The 14156-nt window shown below is 37.2% G+C and overlaps 1 protein-coding gene across 5 annotated transcripts in view; it reads left to right on the top strand.

The window, feature by feature from the left end:
* sgsm1a (small G protein signaling modulator 1a) overlaps positions 1–14156 on the top strand; it is a 33524-nt gene that overhangs the window by 14892 nt on the left and 4476 nt on the right. For 3 of the 5 annotated variants that reach the window (XM_059548600.1, XM_059548597.1, XM_059548598.1), the window contains exons 4-17: positions 5000–5162; positions 5448–5600; positions 5720–5787; positions 6643–6788; positions 8107–8244; positions 8462–8586; positions 9221–9288; positions 9944–10107; positions 10261–10390; positions 11255–11381; positions 12381–12445; positions 12560–12705; positions 13324–13452; positions 13885–14067. In XM_059548600.1, coding sequence (XP_059404583.1) covers positions 5000–5162; positions 5448–5600; positions 5720–5787; positions 6643–6788; positions 8107–8244; positions 8462–8586; positions 9221–9288; positions 9944–10107; positions 10261–10390; positions 11255–11381; positions 12381–12445; positions 12560–12705; positions 13324–13452; positions 13885–14067 — 1805 coding nt within the window. Of the gene's footprint in view, positions 1–4999; positions 5163–5447; positions 5601–5719; positions 5788–6642; positions 6789–8106; positions 8245–8461; positions 8587–9220; positions 9289–9943; positions 10108–10260; positions 10391–10611; positions 10774–11254; positions 11382–12380; positions 12446–12559; positions 12706–13323; positions 13453–13884; positions 14068–14156 lie in introns of all 5 variants that reach the window. The other 2 variants (XM_059548602.1, XM_059548599.1) reach the window with 2 other exon arrangements.

Here is a 14156-nt window from a genome sequence, read left to right as displayed (position 1 = left end):
TGTGATGGCAAATCCAAATTTCCGTCTCTCTATTTGCTCTCAATTCAATATCACACATTTCATAATTGCAATGAGAAACAACTGAGATACTAAAGAGATCTCATTTTTCTTTTCCATGAGAGGCTCTGAGAAACATCTCTGTTTCAGTATCTACCAAATGATGGGCAGCTTGATGGTTTGGCTGGTTTCCAGGTACAGCGAACATTCAGCATTGAACAGGGCTTGGAAAGTGCCAAAGCAGATTAATGTCAAAAAGGAGAAGTGTCATGTTTATTTAGTCTAGATTAACACAGAGTGATCATTCCAATGTAAATTGACCAGTAAGTGAATGTTTATTGATCTTGTTTCAGTAAGTGCTCCTCGCTGTTTGTCAGCAGAAAATATGACCATATAATATCAGATGTTCATCTTCTCTGTTACTGTGCAAATTCACATCCAGGTACCATGACATGATGTTTAATGATGGAGCAGAGCTTAAACAGAAAAAATGAGTAGTCATTAAAAATCCAATTTCTGCCAGGTCATATTCTGCCTTTTACGTGAAGGCTTTTTTATTTTTCTAAACAGCTTTTATTTCTTCAGGATGCTGGCAACCATACCACCTTCCCTGGAATTTAATCAGCACTGCTCTGTGAGGGGTCAAACACTGTTGGCAGGTTTGCAATGTGTGTAAATTAGACTGCATCCAAGCGATTATTGTTATAAAAAGAGTTTTGTCGGGGTAGAACAAAACCAACAAAACCTTGCAGTTCGACCTCACAGTAACAGCTTGTGAAGCTTCTTTCTTTAACCACACTGTGGTGTTTCTGAGTAACACCAAGCAAAGTACAACTTGAAAAATACCTTTTGGTTAATGGCCTTGTTAACTTATTATGTTCCTGCAGTGGCAGTGGGATTCAGTAGATGATTATAGGGCCCGTGTGCATTGCTGGTTTCTGGTTTCTGGTTTCAGCCGGTTGTTTACTCTCCTGTAATTCACTGAGTTCTGATTCATTGTGACTGTCCTGAGCCCTGCTCTGTCTTTATCTCAAGTCCTCTCAACTATCTCCTGCCACATCGCTGAACCTCTGCTGGCTAAAATACAAGAGGTCAGAGAAGAGGCAACTATAGAATCTTTTTAATATTTCATCAGCAGTGAAAATAAATGTACAATTTTGACTTATGCAGAAGTCTCAGTGTCAGACTACACCCAAAGCAGTTATACTTTACTAAAATATACTATTAGTTTTTCATTTTTCATTTCCATTTCCATTTTAAAGTTTTAGTACATCTGTTGTGTTTTTGTCACTTTATTCATCTCTGTTTAGTTTTTAGTTTTAGTTACTTGTGAAATATTGCCTTGGCAACAGCTGAAATACCTTTTTTATTTATTTATTTATTTATTTATTTATTTATTTATTTATTTTTTACAAAAATGTATTATGGTTTTAGTTTTATTTAACAATAATAATGCTGGCCCAGATGTGCCAAGGTACCAAAGTATGCTACTCATCTCAACGTTTCTGATAAAATTCCTCAAATTCAAAAACTTCCTGTTTGTTAACAGTTGGGTCCAATGTTGGTTTATCCTACCAATTTTCATTGTTTGGACAAAAATGGTTAAATCATTCTTAAAAATATCAGTTATTTAAAGAAATTGTTTTCCACAGAAGAAAGAAAGTGTTACAACAACATGAGGGGAGTAAATGATGAAAGAACACCATGATCTCTATTAGATCCCTTGAACTAAGAAAGAGCAACCTCTGAGCAATAACAGATTCCTCTAGGCACTTTTCAACAGAATCAGGACAAAAGCAAGGACACTGGAATAGAAAAGAAAGAACGCTTAATCTTTATGATGTAATGAATGAATTACATTAGGAGTGTCTATGCTATCACTGTAGTGGTATAATATTGCTGCTGCTTCTAGTGAGGCACTGGCAGATAATAGGAGATGAATGGAGGGTAGCCAGGCTCTGCTGGCTGCCCTTGGGGGAGTAATTAGCCATCGAGATTATAGTGATGTTTACACACCGCAGATGGAACAGTCAACTCTGAGATTTCTCATCATCACAGATATGGGACACAATTATCAACTGTGAGCAGTTCTGGGGGATTTTAAGACATCTCTTAATTTCGCCTCTAACCTATGTGTGGCTTTAAAAGCATGCTGTTCGTCACTCAGACACTTTCACGTCATTATGTTGCAGTGTAAAGTGCTGGTCAGTGGGAGTGGAGGAGATCAAATATATCCAGGTTGCATTTCATTCGCACTGTGACCGTATGATTAGAAACCATTAGGTCTGGTTGTATGATTACATTTTTAATGAACGTTTGAGATCAGGGTTGGGGGTGGCCGCCTGCTCCCTGTGCCATTTCCTGTGACAAAATGAGTTGTGCAGCTTGTTTGTTGCTGTGAATATTACTTTGGAAACGTATTTGGCTGGAATATAATTTTCTTCATCGTGCAGTTTCTCTGTCTCTGCATGTTCCCTTTCATTTTACTTTGGGATGTAGCTGCTTTCATTTTTTTTTTTGCACACTGATTTGTCATTTTATTCTTATAGTAAAATGACTGAATTGAGAATCGGTCTGAATAAAAATAATTTAGGCCTACTTTGCATCCAGGCCATCATGCATCTAGCGTGAGCTTTAATCACAGATTGTTCTGTGGAAAGTAATATCTGAATAAGCCTACACAAAATAAAGAAAAGTTACATAAAATTCAGACATAAATGAATAGTTTAGACAAAATTCGAATTCTTTCATCATTTATTTACCATCATGTCTTTTCAAATCCATAGGGTTTTTCTTTCTTTGATGGGGACACAAGACATGTTAAGCATAATTTCCAGGTTGTTCATTTTGAAAGTAGCCTGTACAATAGCTTCATGAGAGGAACTGACTGAAATTTAAGTTGTTATTCTCTAAAATGCTCCACTATATGCTTAATTTTTAACTTATTTACACTTACATTGGGTTTGTTTAGTTTCTGTCTCAACATTTACAATAATAAGAAATGTTTCTTGAGCAGCAAATCAGCTAATTAAAATGATTTCAGAAAAGCTAAATGTGATACTGAAGAGTGGAGTAATCGCTGCTGAAAATCCAGCTTTGCCATCACAGCAATAAATTACAGTTTAAAAATACTGAAATAAAAATTTTATTTGAAATTGTGCAAATATTTCACAGTATTATAGTTTATGCTGTATATTTTACTGCTACATCTTCCCTGTGTTTGTCTTTGGACTTTCATGTTGTTCCAATTGTTTCTGTGTTCACTTCGGTTGGTTAGTCCCTGTTTGCATTATGCTGTTTGTTACCATGGCTACCCTTGTTTGTTGCTATAGTGACAAATCTTTCTCACCTGTTGCTTGTTAGTCCCTTTTTACTAATTGTGTTTAATCAGCGGTAATGTTTCACTAGTTGCTTGTCGGTTATTGAATGTAATTGTGATCTCACCTTAACAACCACTAGTGTGCAAAAAACAGTCATAGAGCTACGAATGACATGATGATAAAATGAATAAATAAATGATAAAAAGAATATTCTGCTATATTCTGAATATTCAGAACTGCTCGTATTAGTGTGTCTTTAGAAAAGTGTGAGACCTTTTGAACCTATTTGATGGTCTGTGCGTCCACTTCTCATTCATTTCACCTGCTCATGTTTATCTGTGTTCTCTCTTCGGTATGAATCCATTTAGGCTGGTTAAAGAGGAGTGATGAATACAGCATCAGATGAAAACAGCTGCTGTGTTTGAATGGATGTGCATCTCTGTGAATTAAGAGACTTTAACCTGAGATTTAGACTGGTTTATCTCTCATGCATTTCAGTCTGCCACACCAGAGACAAGGACACAAATAATGGACTAGAGGAGGAGATAAACAAGTCACACTCTGATATTGGCAGAGAAGAAGATTGCAAAGATTATAAACAGAACAGAGGAGGGGAAGTGCCATAAAGTGCTGGAGTCAGATGAGAAAGTCTAATTTCGAGACTGTCACAAAGAACCGCTATAAAAGAGAACAAAAAGTCATACATTGGACAGATGAAAAGACAGAAAGAGACAGGATGAGGGAAGAGGGAGAGAGAGAAAACAGCTGATGTTGTTCCAGAGCCCTACCCAGCTCTCAATGAGCACAAGTGCTCCATCAGTGAGGGTTTCCATGGCTACACAGGCTTTTCCCCCAACCCTATTCGAGCAGATTCACAAGATTAGTCCTAAGACAGCTTCAGTATCAGCTCTGCAGGCACTGCCACGTAGTGCATGTGTCTCTCAGTCCGCGTATTTATGATCCATCTCACTGTCCTTCTGTCTGGGTGTTTAGTTTGATTACATTTTTAAAGGTTTTTAGTTACATATTCAAATCTTTCCACAGATGATCTAGATTTGTAGATTTCTAGATGTCTAGATTTTGATTTGTCTGTTGCGGCATTCTGCGGCTAAATATATTTGTATAATTACAGCTTTACTGTATAATCAACAGTTCATGTGCAATTTTCATGCATTAGTCATCTCACACAATGAAATAATTGCTTCTCAAATTAATATATATATATAATATAAAGTCTTTTTTATGTATTTGAAAGTAGATGTGTAGGAATTATAATATACAGACAGCTATAGTCTTTATTACAAAATAAACCTCATTTAGGAACATTTAGGAACACTCAATTTCACATTTGGGTTTCATGGATAGTTTTGTGGTAATGGCCAGCTGACTGTACAGTACACTATGCCTTACTAATAATACTGTATGCTTGTACACTACCATACACTAACAACTTCAACTACCAAGTTTGAACAGCATTGTAGATTCTGGAAGAGTACCTGAAAGTGTTTATTCCCATATTTTCACAGGCACTTTTTGAATATTTTGCAGTCACGTCCCTATTTATTGTTTCTCAGAAACACAAAAAGCCTTTCACTGACTAGTGTAAAATGCTCTTTCTTCTTTATTTAAAATGATCCATTAATGTGCTACTGTCCATTTTGTTTGTGTAAATGTGAGTGTAGCTGCTGTTGAAGCCTGTGTACTTCATGGGTTGAAGCGGAGAGCTGCTGGTTTCCTACGAAGCAACAAGATAGCTGCACTCTTCACCAAAGTGGGCAAAAGCTTCCCTCCAGCTGAGGAGCTGTGCAGAAAAGCCCAGGAGCTGGAGCTGGTCTTTGAAAGCAAGTGAGAACAGAATCCTGTGATCTCCTCCAATACAAAACTACAAAATACAATAAAGCAATAGAACACACTGTAGCAACAGACTTTAGTATAAAGTCTGTTGCTGCATCTCATAGCATGCATAGCCAACCCAACATATGTCCAAAGGCAAATATTATTTCTGGAAAGTGTAATATGCTTAGTAGTACCACCTAGTGGAGAAAAGTTCATTTAAACACAAAATTATCTACATTGGAATTGATTTGGACACTTTACAAATGTTTTGTTGAACTTTGTTCTTTGCTTCAGACGAAGTCAGTCTATCTCATACAGTGAGAGCAACCGTAAGATGACCAAAGTCCCAAACTTCTCGCCTCAGGCTGTCAGACACTTGTGGATCCACACTGCACTTATTGAGAAAGTGCTGGACAAGATCGTACTGTACCTGGTGGAAAACAGCAGGTGAGAGTGGTGGGATGGAGATATAAAGAACAAGCGTGCTTGACCCGTTTCTTTCATGTACAATCAAACTTGCCAGCTTGCATTATGCTAAATTAAAGTTACTTTTAATGTTGTTTCAGTAAGTTTTACGAGAAGGAGGCTATTCTAATGGATCCTGTGGACGGCCCTATCCTCGCCTCTTTGTTGGGTAGAAATGTTTTTTTAAGAAATCATTCTCGTTCTTAATGCCACAGGTCATTTAGTGACATATTGTCATTTGCACCATTTTAAAACCTTGTGAAGTCAGTGATCAGCTCATTTTATTCAAAAGCTCAACAGAAAAAATAATGCTGGTGGACAAGAGAAATATTAACTACTAAAAAATATAGTATTTGGTAAAAAACATATCTATGTATTATGTTATTTTAGATTATCCACTAGTTCAGTTAAAGGGTTAGTTCACTCAGTTTTTTTTTTTATTTGGACACAATAAATATTTTCGTAGCTTCATAACATTACGATTGAACCACTGATGTCACATGGACTATTTTTTTGATGTGATTATTTCCTTTCTGGGCCATTAAACGTTTCAGTTGCATTACTGTCTATACAGGGTCACAAAGCTATTGGATTTCTTCAAAAATATTTTAATCTGTGTTCCGAAAATGAACAAAGGTCTTACAGGTTTGGAACAACATGAGGGTGAGTAATTCATGACAGAATTTCTGGGTGAACTATCACTTTAATATTTTATACAATATTTTTGTTCTACATATTTTTATGCTTATATAGTACAAGAATTAACATCAAATAGCCTACTGTTGAAATCAGTTGTGAGTCTTCCATGCAGAGCACTAATTGTGTGGCACAGAGTGGCTGCCTATGTGGAACATTTCAAAGCATTCAACAATGAAGGGTCCTTGATGGTTAGGATGCTGAATGCAGCTGCCTATTTAGGGAGACAGCACACTAGGTTTTGGAACGGAGCTATTTTCTCTTATTGTTTCTTTTGTATTGCTGGCACTGTGCATATAATTCGCTTTCAACTTCATTTCTTCTTTAGTGGGCCCCTGTGCATTAGAGTACACTAAAATGAAGACGGCAGATCATTTTTGGACCGATCCTTCAGCTGACGAGTTGGTGCAAAGGCATCGAATTCACAGTGGCCACTGTCGACAAGACTCACCCACAAAGAGACCTGCCCTCTGCGTGAGTGACCTGTGATTGAATAAATGAGTTTAACACCATTTTTTTAAACACTTTTATCTTATCACAGTTGTTCAAGTAAATGTGCATTCCTCTTTGGTGCTGTGCAGAAATTACATACATCACCTTCGAAATGATTATGTGCAGGGTGATTTATTGATCTTAGCATTATGGATTATGGCACTTTACACCAAGAATTCATAAACACTGCAATATTTAAAATGGTGTGTTCCTAAAATGGTCAAAAATAAGAGCTTATTTTATGAAAACATTAACATTTTCAGTCTGTTCACATCTGACAAAATTAGCAAAATTGAAAGATATTTTGCATTTGAACGAGATGGAAGTGCCATTTTCAAATCGAAAGTTCAGGCCATTTGAAATTCACTTGATGTTTTCAACCTTGCCTCAAGGAAATGTCATGGGTCAAAAGCAGTTTATAGTCAGTCAGTTGCATGTCACATTGAAGTCATGATATATAGTGACAGCCAATTAGGCTTGTTTTTCACTTTCAACATCTTGTGTAATTTGGTAAGTTTTGAATGATTGACAATTGAGCTTGTTTAGAATGTTACACATAATTGTTTTACAACAGACTGCATAACATGGATAAAGCAAAGGCAAAATAAACGACATCTGAATATTTCAGAGCTTTTAGTTTGTGTATCTGATCTTGTTCAGTCAGGTTCTAGCCTTTGAAATCAGTGCAGTTCACTCCATCCCAGACCTCTGAAGAGAGTGCTCCATAAGAGTCATGCTGCGGTCAGTGTATTTGAGTGTAGTTGCTGTTTCTGAGGAGAGTATGAACTTCCACTCAAGAGCTATGTTTCACATCATTACCCAGCTCCATTACCAAACGCAGCCATCAGGTTCCTGACTGATCACCCTCTCTGGCCATTGCCAACACCCACACAACAGCAGGACACACAGAGCACTTGTTTTTTGTCTCTGATAGATCTGACTGCACTGCACTCCGGGCTTGTTTTCTGGTGTATTTTTATTACAAATATCTGCCAGTGAGCTCTAAAAGCCCAGTTTTTGGTGCTGATTGCCTTTTTGATATATGAAAGAGGAGACGTAAGTATACATCTAATGATTCATCTGCGGCCACACATTTATCCACATTGGACTGATAGATGTAGAGGCATATTATAAGGAAAACAAGATGAATATCTCCTATAGCACTTTGTTCACTAGTGTTTATCACATTTATTGTGTATATTGTCTGGTGACATTAGTCTTTGATGTAATGTTTAGGTAGAAATATATTACTTTAGTGATTTCCCACAGCTCTTAATAATGTGTGCATGTGTGGGTTCAGATTCAGAAAAGACACTCCAGTAGTAGTATGGATGAAAGGCCATCTCCCTCCCCCTTCGCCAGAGACTACGTGGAGTCTCTTCATCAGAATTCCAGAGCGACCCTCCTGTTCGGCAAGAACAACGTACTGGTGCAGCCGGTAAATAATGCATTAATCAGCTGTCAATCATTACAGATCTTTAGAAGATCATTTCTGACTGCATATTTTATCTAAAGATTAAATTACTTGGTTTTATTGCAATTAAATAGATAAGCTAAAAGACTAGTTGCTGAAAACATAGTATGAGCTGCAGTTATTATTGATTATAGGTTTTATAGTTGCTTCATAACGTGGGCTTCTGTTGTGGTGCTTTCAGAGGGATGATATGGAAGCAATCCCAGGGTACCTCTCTTTACACCAGACGGCTGACAGCATGACTCTGAAATGGACACCAAATCAGCTTATGAACGGCTCCATGGGAGATCTCGACTATGAGACGAGGTAGGACTCCGAATAAACAAAATAAACCCTTTTTAAAAAGGAAATAACATTGATTTGATCTTTTAATAAAAGTTAATGAATTAATTATCTCTTTGAATCAAAGTATTACAGGATATGATAAGATGTAATATATTACAAGATTGCTCATTCCAGCATAATACAGGGATGCAAGCTTGACACATTTCAGGGGAAATCGGCATGCTAAATCTTCCTAAGTCATGGGAAACATTTCTAAATCTGTTGTCAATGTAAGAGAAGCTTTAAAACCTGCAGATTTCCGCCCAAATAAAAGCTCTATGGTTTAACATTCAAAAGCGAAGCAATGTATTTATAGATTTGTTTAATGTTCATGATATAATATTGTATAATGGTTAATGTTTATATTTTAACTATATAGAGTGAGATTTACCCTATACCCTCCTTTTTTACCTCTAATGAGTTTTCATCCCAGAAAATAAGTAAAATTTTATAATGAAACTGAAACAGTGCATGATTTTTTTTTCTTTGAATAATGTTAAATTAAAATAATTTTGAAACACTGAAATGTAAGTACTTCTATTATTTTGCATCGGTTTATATTATTCACAGTTATGTTGATCACATACCACTGAAGGCCTAACCTGTTTTCCTGCAGTGTTTACTGGGACTATGCCATGACAATCCGCCTGGAGGAGATTGTGTACTTGCACTGTCATCAGCAGGGTAGGTGACATTGTGCCAGGTTGAAAAACACCCAACTGGCAGCCAAATAACTCACATCCTGCAGTTTCTTATTTGTCCGTAATTCTGACAGATCAGTTGAAATAATTCATACACGTATATTATAACCGTTAGGTAATAGTACGAAACCCTACAACATTCATAGACCCTACAGAGTTGCTGAAGGTTAAAAGCATATCTAACATTAATAGTCTCCATTTGGGTGTATTCAAATATTCAGCTAATATCCTCTCAGTTGGACTTGTCCTTTTTATATTCATCCAAGCACAAAATCAGTGGACCGATGAGAGAGAGCAGAATTAATCAGAAAATAATTGCTTTTGGAGAGAAATGAGAATTTAAAGTGCGGCTTTACTCAGATTATGAAGCAATCCAATTCTGCTAATAATGGCAATAATTAATCCCTTATTGTACAGGCTGTGTCATGGCTTCAATATTTAGAACATCAGGATGATTAAGATATTAGATACAGTTTAGAGAGGAATTGTTTTGCATGGTAAAGAGGATTTCACTATGTGCAAAAATCACGTATTTAACCTAGTAATACGTGATAGCAACAGACTGTGTTATTTAAGTGTCAATGAACATATCACATTATTTAATATTAATAGCATTGTTTATGTATTTTTGTCTGCAGTGGACTGTGGGGGAACAGTGGTTCTGGTTAGTCAGGATGGGATTCAAAGGCCCCCACTTCGTTTTCCCCGTGGTGGTCACCTCCTACAGTTCCTCTCCTGTCTGGAAAATGGTCTGCTGCCTCACGGCCAGTTAGACCCCCCACTTTGGTCCCAGAGAGGAAAGGTTAGAAATTTATCTGTACATGTACATGTGCTGTGGCGCCCGGGGAGCAGTTGGGGGTTTGGTGCCTTGCTCAAGGGTCTCACCTCACGACTATTGCGTATTGCTTGTCACCTGCAGTCATTGTATCTTGAACTGATGCTTCACTTTTTTCAGGGTAAAGTATTTCCTAAGCTAAAGAAGAGATGTCCACAGGGATCCTCAGACTCTGTCTCAGACAAAGAAGAGGAAGAAGCAACAGATTATGTCTTCCGCATTGTTTTCCCAAACAGGCAGTCAGAATTTGGTAAGAGAATGAATCTTGGTATTAAACAACCTCTTGAGCCAGTAAATGTTTCCGGTTATGGTATGACTATTATCATATCAGCTTTTAGAAGTCGATAATAGGAAAAAGGGCCTCTTTTATCCATCAAGGTATTGTTTGTCATCTTGGTTTTTATCCATTTATGTGCATCATCTGTCAAAAACATTCCTTTGATTTTACTGAAATGTTTTGACTCATTACAGTTACTTTTACCCAGTCCTCTCATCTCTCCCTGGGTACTGTACTCCTGGCCCGATCTCTCTCCCTGAACTCCAGGGCGCTGTGGCCTCGTAAACGTCAGACCCTGGTGATGCCAACGCACCACTGCGGCTGCCGAGACTCCCTATCCTCCCCTGAGCCCAGCTGTATTTCCACCCTGCCACCTCTCATCTATGTGTTTATGTATATTTCTGACGCACCAACTTCTAGCTGGTTTATGCTTGATTTTATGGCCTCTCCATCTGCAAGTTTTCTGTTTTGTGCAGGAGTCATCCTCCAGTGAAATGTAGTGTCCCTTGGTTAATTGTGGGCTAATGGTTGAGTGTTTTCAGGGAGACTTGAAATTTATGTTTACTATATAATGGCCATGTGTGTTTGTAAAAGTAATAGTGGCTTTTAAATCTAACCGAAAATGTGATCTTATTAATTTTGTGGGCCACAGCAACCATTATTACTTCATTTAATCCACGCAGACTGATATTATTGCAGTATTTTCTTGTTTGTTTGTTTTTTTAAGCTGGGTGTAATAGTGGACTCTTGTTGCTCTGCTTGTGGCTGAATAAGTTCCATTTGGTATCCAGATGGTCAATGCATAATCAGATTTCTGTGTGTGTGCTTGTCTGTTAGCGGCTCCAGAATTGATAGATCAGGGAGTAAACATGTGGCACCCAACACCAAGGAAATCATCTTGCTCTTCCTGCTCACAGAGTAGTTTCTCTGAGGGAGCACCGCCTAATGGATGCAACCATGAAAGGTAAGATGACAGAATGTAATATACTCCAGAAGTTATAGAAGTATTTTTGATTTATTTAATTAGAATTGAATAGAAACCTGCAGATATAAACAAGAAAAAATGTCACCCAAAAATCATGATTAGGTTTTACTTCATACCCAAGTAACCTGGTTTATTTGTAAAAACTATAGATATTCTTTACAAAAGGAAATATAAATGTATAAACGGGTGATTCTATGATTTTTATTTTTAGCGGGGCTCAGCTTCCAGTGAGGGTATAATAATAATAATAGCCTAATAATAAAAAATATATATAAATAAAATAAAAAATGTTTGATTTAATAAGGGTCATATACTAAACTTACAGTATTCCACTGTATTACATAGATAGGCATAACTCATAATTCAAGTCTTCATGATCTCAAACCCAGCCTGTTTACTGTACAAACAAAAAATATTACTGTTTTAATTTCTAGTACAACCCTCTTTACTTAGCTCAAGTAGGCAAACCTCTTTGCCACATGCACTGGAATATGTATTATATTGAAGGTTACATGTTTAATGACAATGGTAACAACATTTAAAGTATGCGTTCATATAGGTTTCATTTTCGTTGGAGGAAACAGCAGTGGTGTTATGAGAGGTGAACACAGTTCACTTCGGCTACAGTAGATGCCATGGGGAACCAATTATTGCTCCCCATGATATTTTGTAAACTGGTTTTATGACAAAGAACTGCACCGATGTAGATATTATAACAATCTATCAATAAACACACCTTGTCCTCTGTTTCTCGCCCTGCGGATTGAAAAAGAACCCAATGAAAGTTGGGCAAGGGCCGCCATTTTCATCTAAATTTAAAGGCGACTGAGACGATCACAAATTTGTGTACAGTTTATGGAACTAATTGCTAAGTTTTAGAAAAAATGGCCAAGCAACGCCAATGTGTATAAATATCAAATCAATCTAAATAAAATAACTTAAATGTATATTTATGGAAAAACATTATGTCATCTGCAGGGCTCCTCTGAAGTTGCTGTGTGACAATATGAAGAACCAGATCATCTCCCGAGCTTTCTATGGATGTTTGTATTCATTACTCATAAAATTATAGTCTCACAACACCATCTTTTTGTGACCTTCACATTCTCGAGTGTCTCTCTTATTCAATCAGTCACACATATATTTTGCCCTCTCAGGGCTGGCATACTGTCGTCACCTGTCCACGGTACGCACACACCTGTCTGGCCTTGTCAATCACACTATTGTGGAACCAGATGTGCCCACTGATGCCTATGCTGGGCTCACAACAGAAGTGTGGCAGAAGTTTCTTGAAGACTGCAGTGTACGTGCACACACACACACACACACACATATATACACAAATATGTGTATATTTATATTTATATGTATATAAAAATGATTATTCCATTATCATTTATAGCACAAGTATTTATACACTTACTTATTTGCCAATTTTTTTTTGTCTGTGTGTTGTTGTCTCTGTGTACTGGAAGCTTATGTCACTAAAACAAATTCCTTGTATGCGCAAGAATACTTGGCAATAAAGCTCTTTCTGATTCTGAAACCTGCCTGGAGTCCAAAGCAGACATGTTTAAATGAGAGTCTTCGCCAGATACTCATTAATATTTATTTGTCCCTAATCACAGTTCTCTAATTTTCATCGCATAAACAGTATGTTTAGATGACTAATGATGAGTGCCAGAGTGGCAGCATTAAAGCATGAAAATCAATGTAAAATCCATAGAGAAGTGCCCTTATGGCTGTTATCGTTAGTGTGCTTATACTGACAAACTAATTTATACTCTAAGCAACCAAACCAATATACTGTATATATATATATATATATATATATATATATATACAAATACCATTTGTACCATCATGTGCTTGTAAATCAGTTAACCTGTTTTGAAGTCAGTGTATACTTGCTCTTTTGCAGACCTATGAGGAGAAGGAGTTACTGAGGCTAGTTTATTTCGGTGGAGTTGACCCTTCTTTGCGAAAGGAAGTCTGGCCTTTCCTGCTGGGTCATTACCAATTTGGGATGTCTGAGGCTGAGAGAAAAGAGGTTAGTGTATTTTTTGGGTTAAAACTGTAATCCCAAACAGTTTTAAGGTACAGTCACATTTTCATTGCATTTCATTGCTAAGTGAAAATTTGCATGTGAAATCCCTATGCAGATTTTGCAACATTTTTCACACAAAAATACTACTTTGTTTGAAATTCTATGTAACCGGTGCTTAATGCTTCACTACAATGCTTCACTACACACCAAAATTAAATGTGACCATGACTTTAGTCTTTATTTTCTTTAAGATTTCCAGTGATTGAGTTGGAATTTGGCATTTAATTATTTTTAGTCCGCTACTTTCTAATGCCAGATTAATTGAATTTCAGATGGTTTGTGAATCAAAGCACTTGTTCCATTACCATCAAGTAGCTTTCACTGTAAGATAATCTCCTCTTTACTTGTTGCCGTTTCTGAAACTGAACTTTGCAGGTGGATGATCAGATGCGAGCTTGCTACGAGCAGACAATGAGTGAATGGCTAGGGTGTGAGGCCATTGTTAGGCAGAGAGAAAAAGAGCAGCATGCTGTGGCGTTAGCCAAGTGTTCGTCTGGGGCGAGTATAGAAAGCACCACACAAAGAATAATGCACCGTGACTCCACCATCAGTAATGAGGTGAGCGCAAACCACAAAGCTAAAGACCCAAGATCAAAATCTATTGTTTGCAGGCATTGAAGACGTTCTGTCCACACTGAAATGTTTGC

Source organism: Carassius carassius, chromosome 4 (assembly GCF_963082965.1).
Source record: "Carassius carassius chromosome 4, fCarCar2.1, whole genome shotgun sequence".
NCBI classification, from domain to species: Eukaryota; Metazoa; Chordata; class Actinopteri; order Cypriniformes; family Cyprinidae; genus Carassius; species Carassius carassius.
Note: the sequence above shows the minus strand (reverse complement) of the source record. Positions and strands in the feature narration are given on the sequence as shown.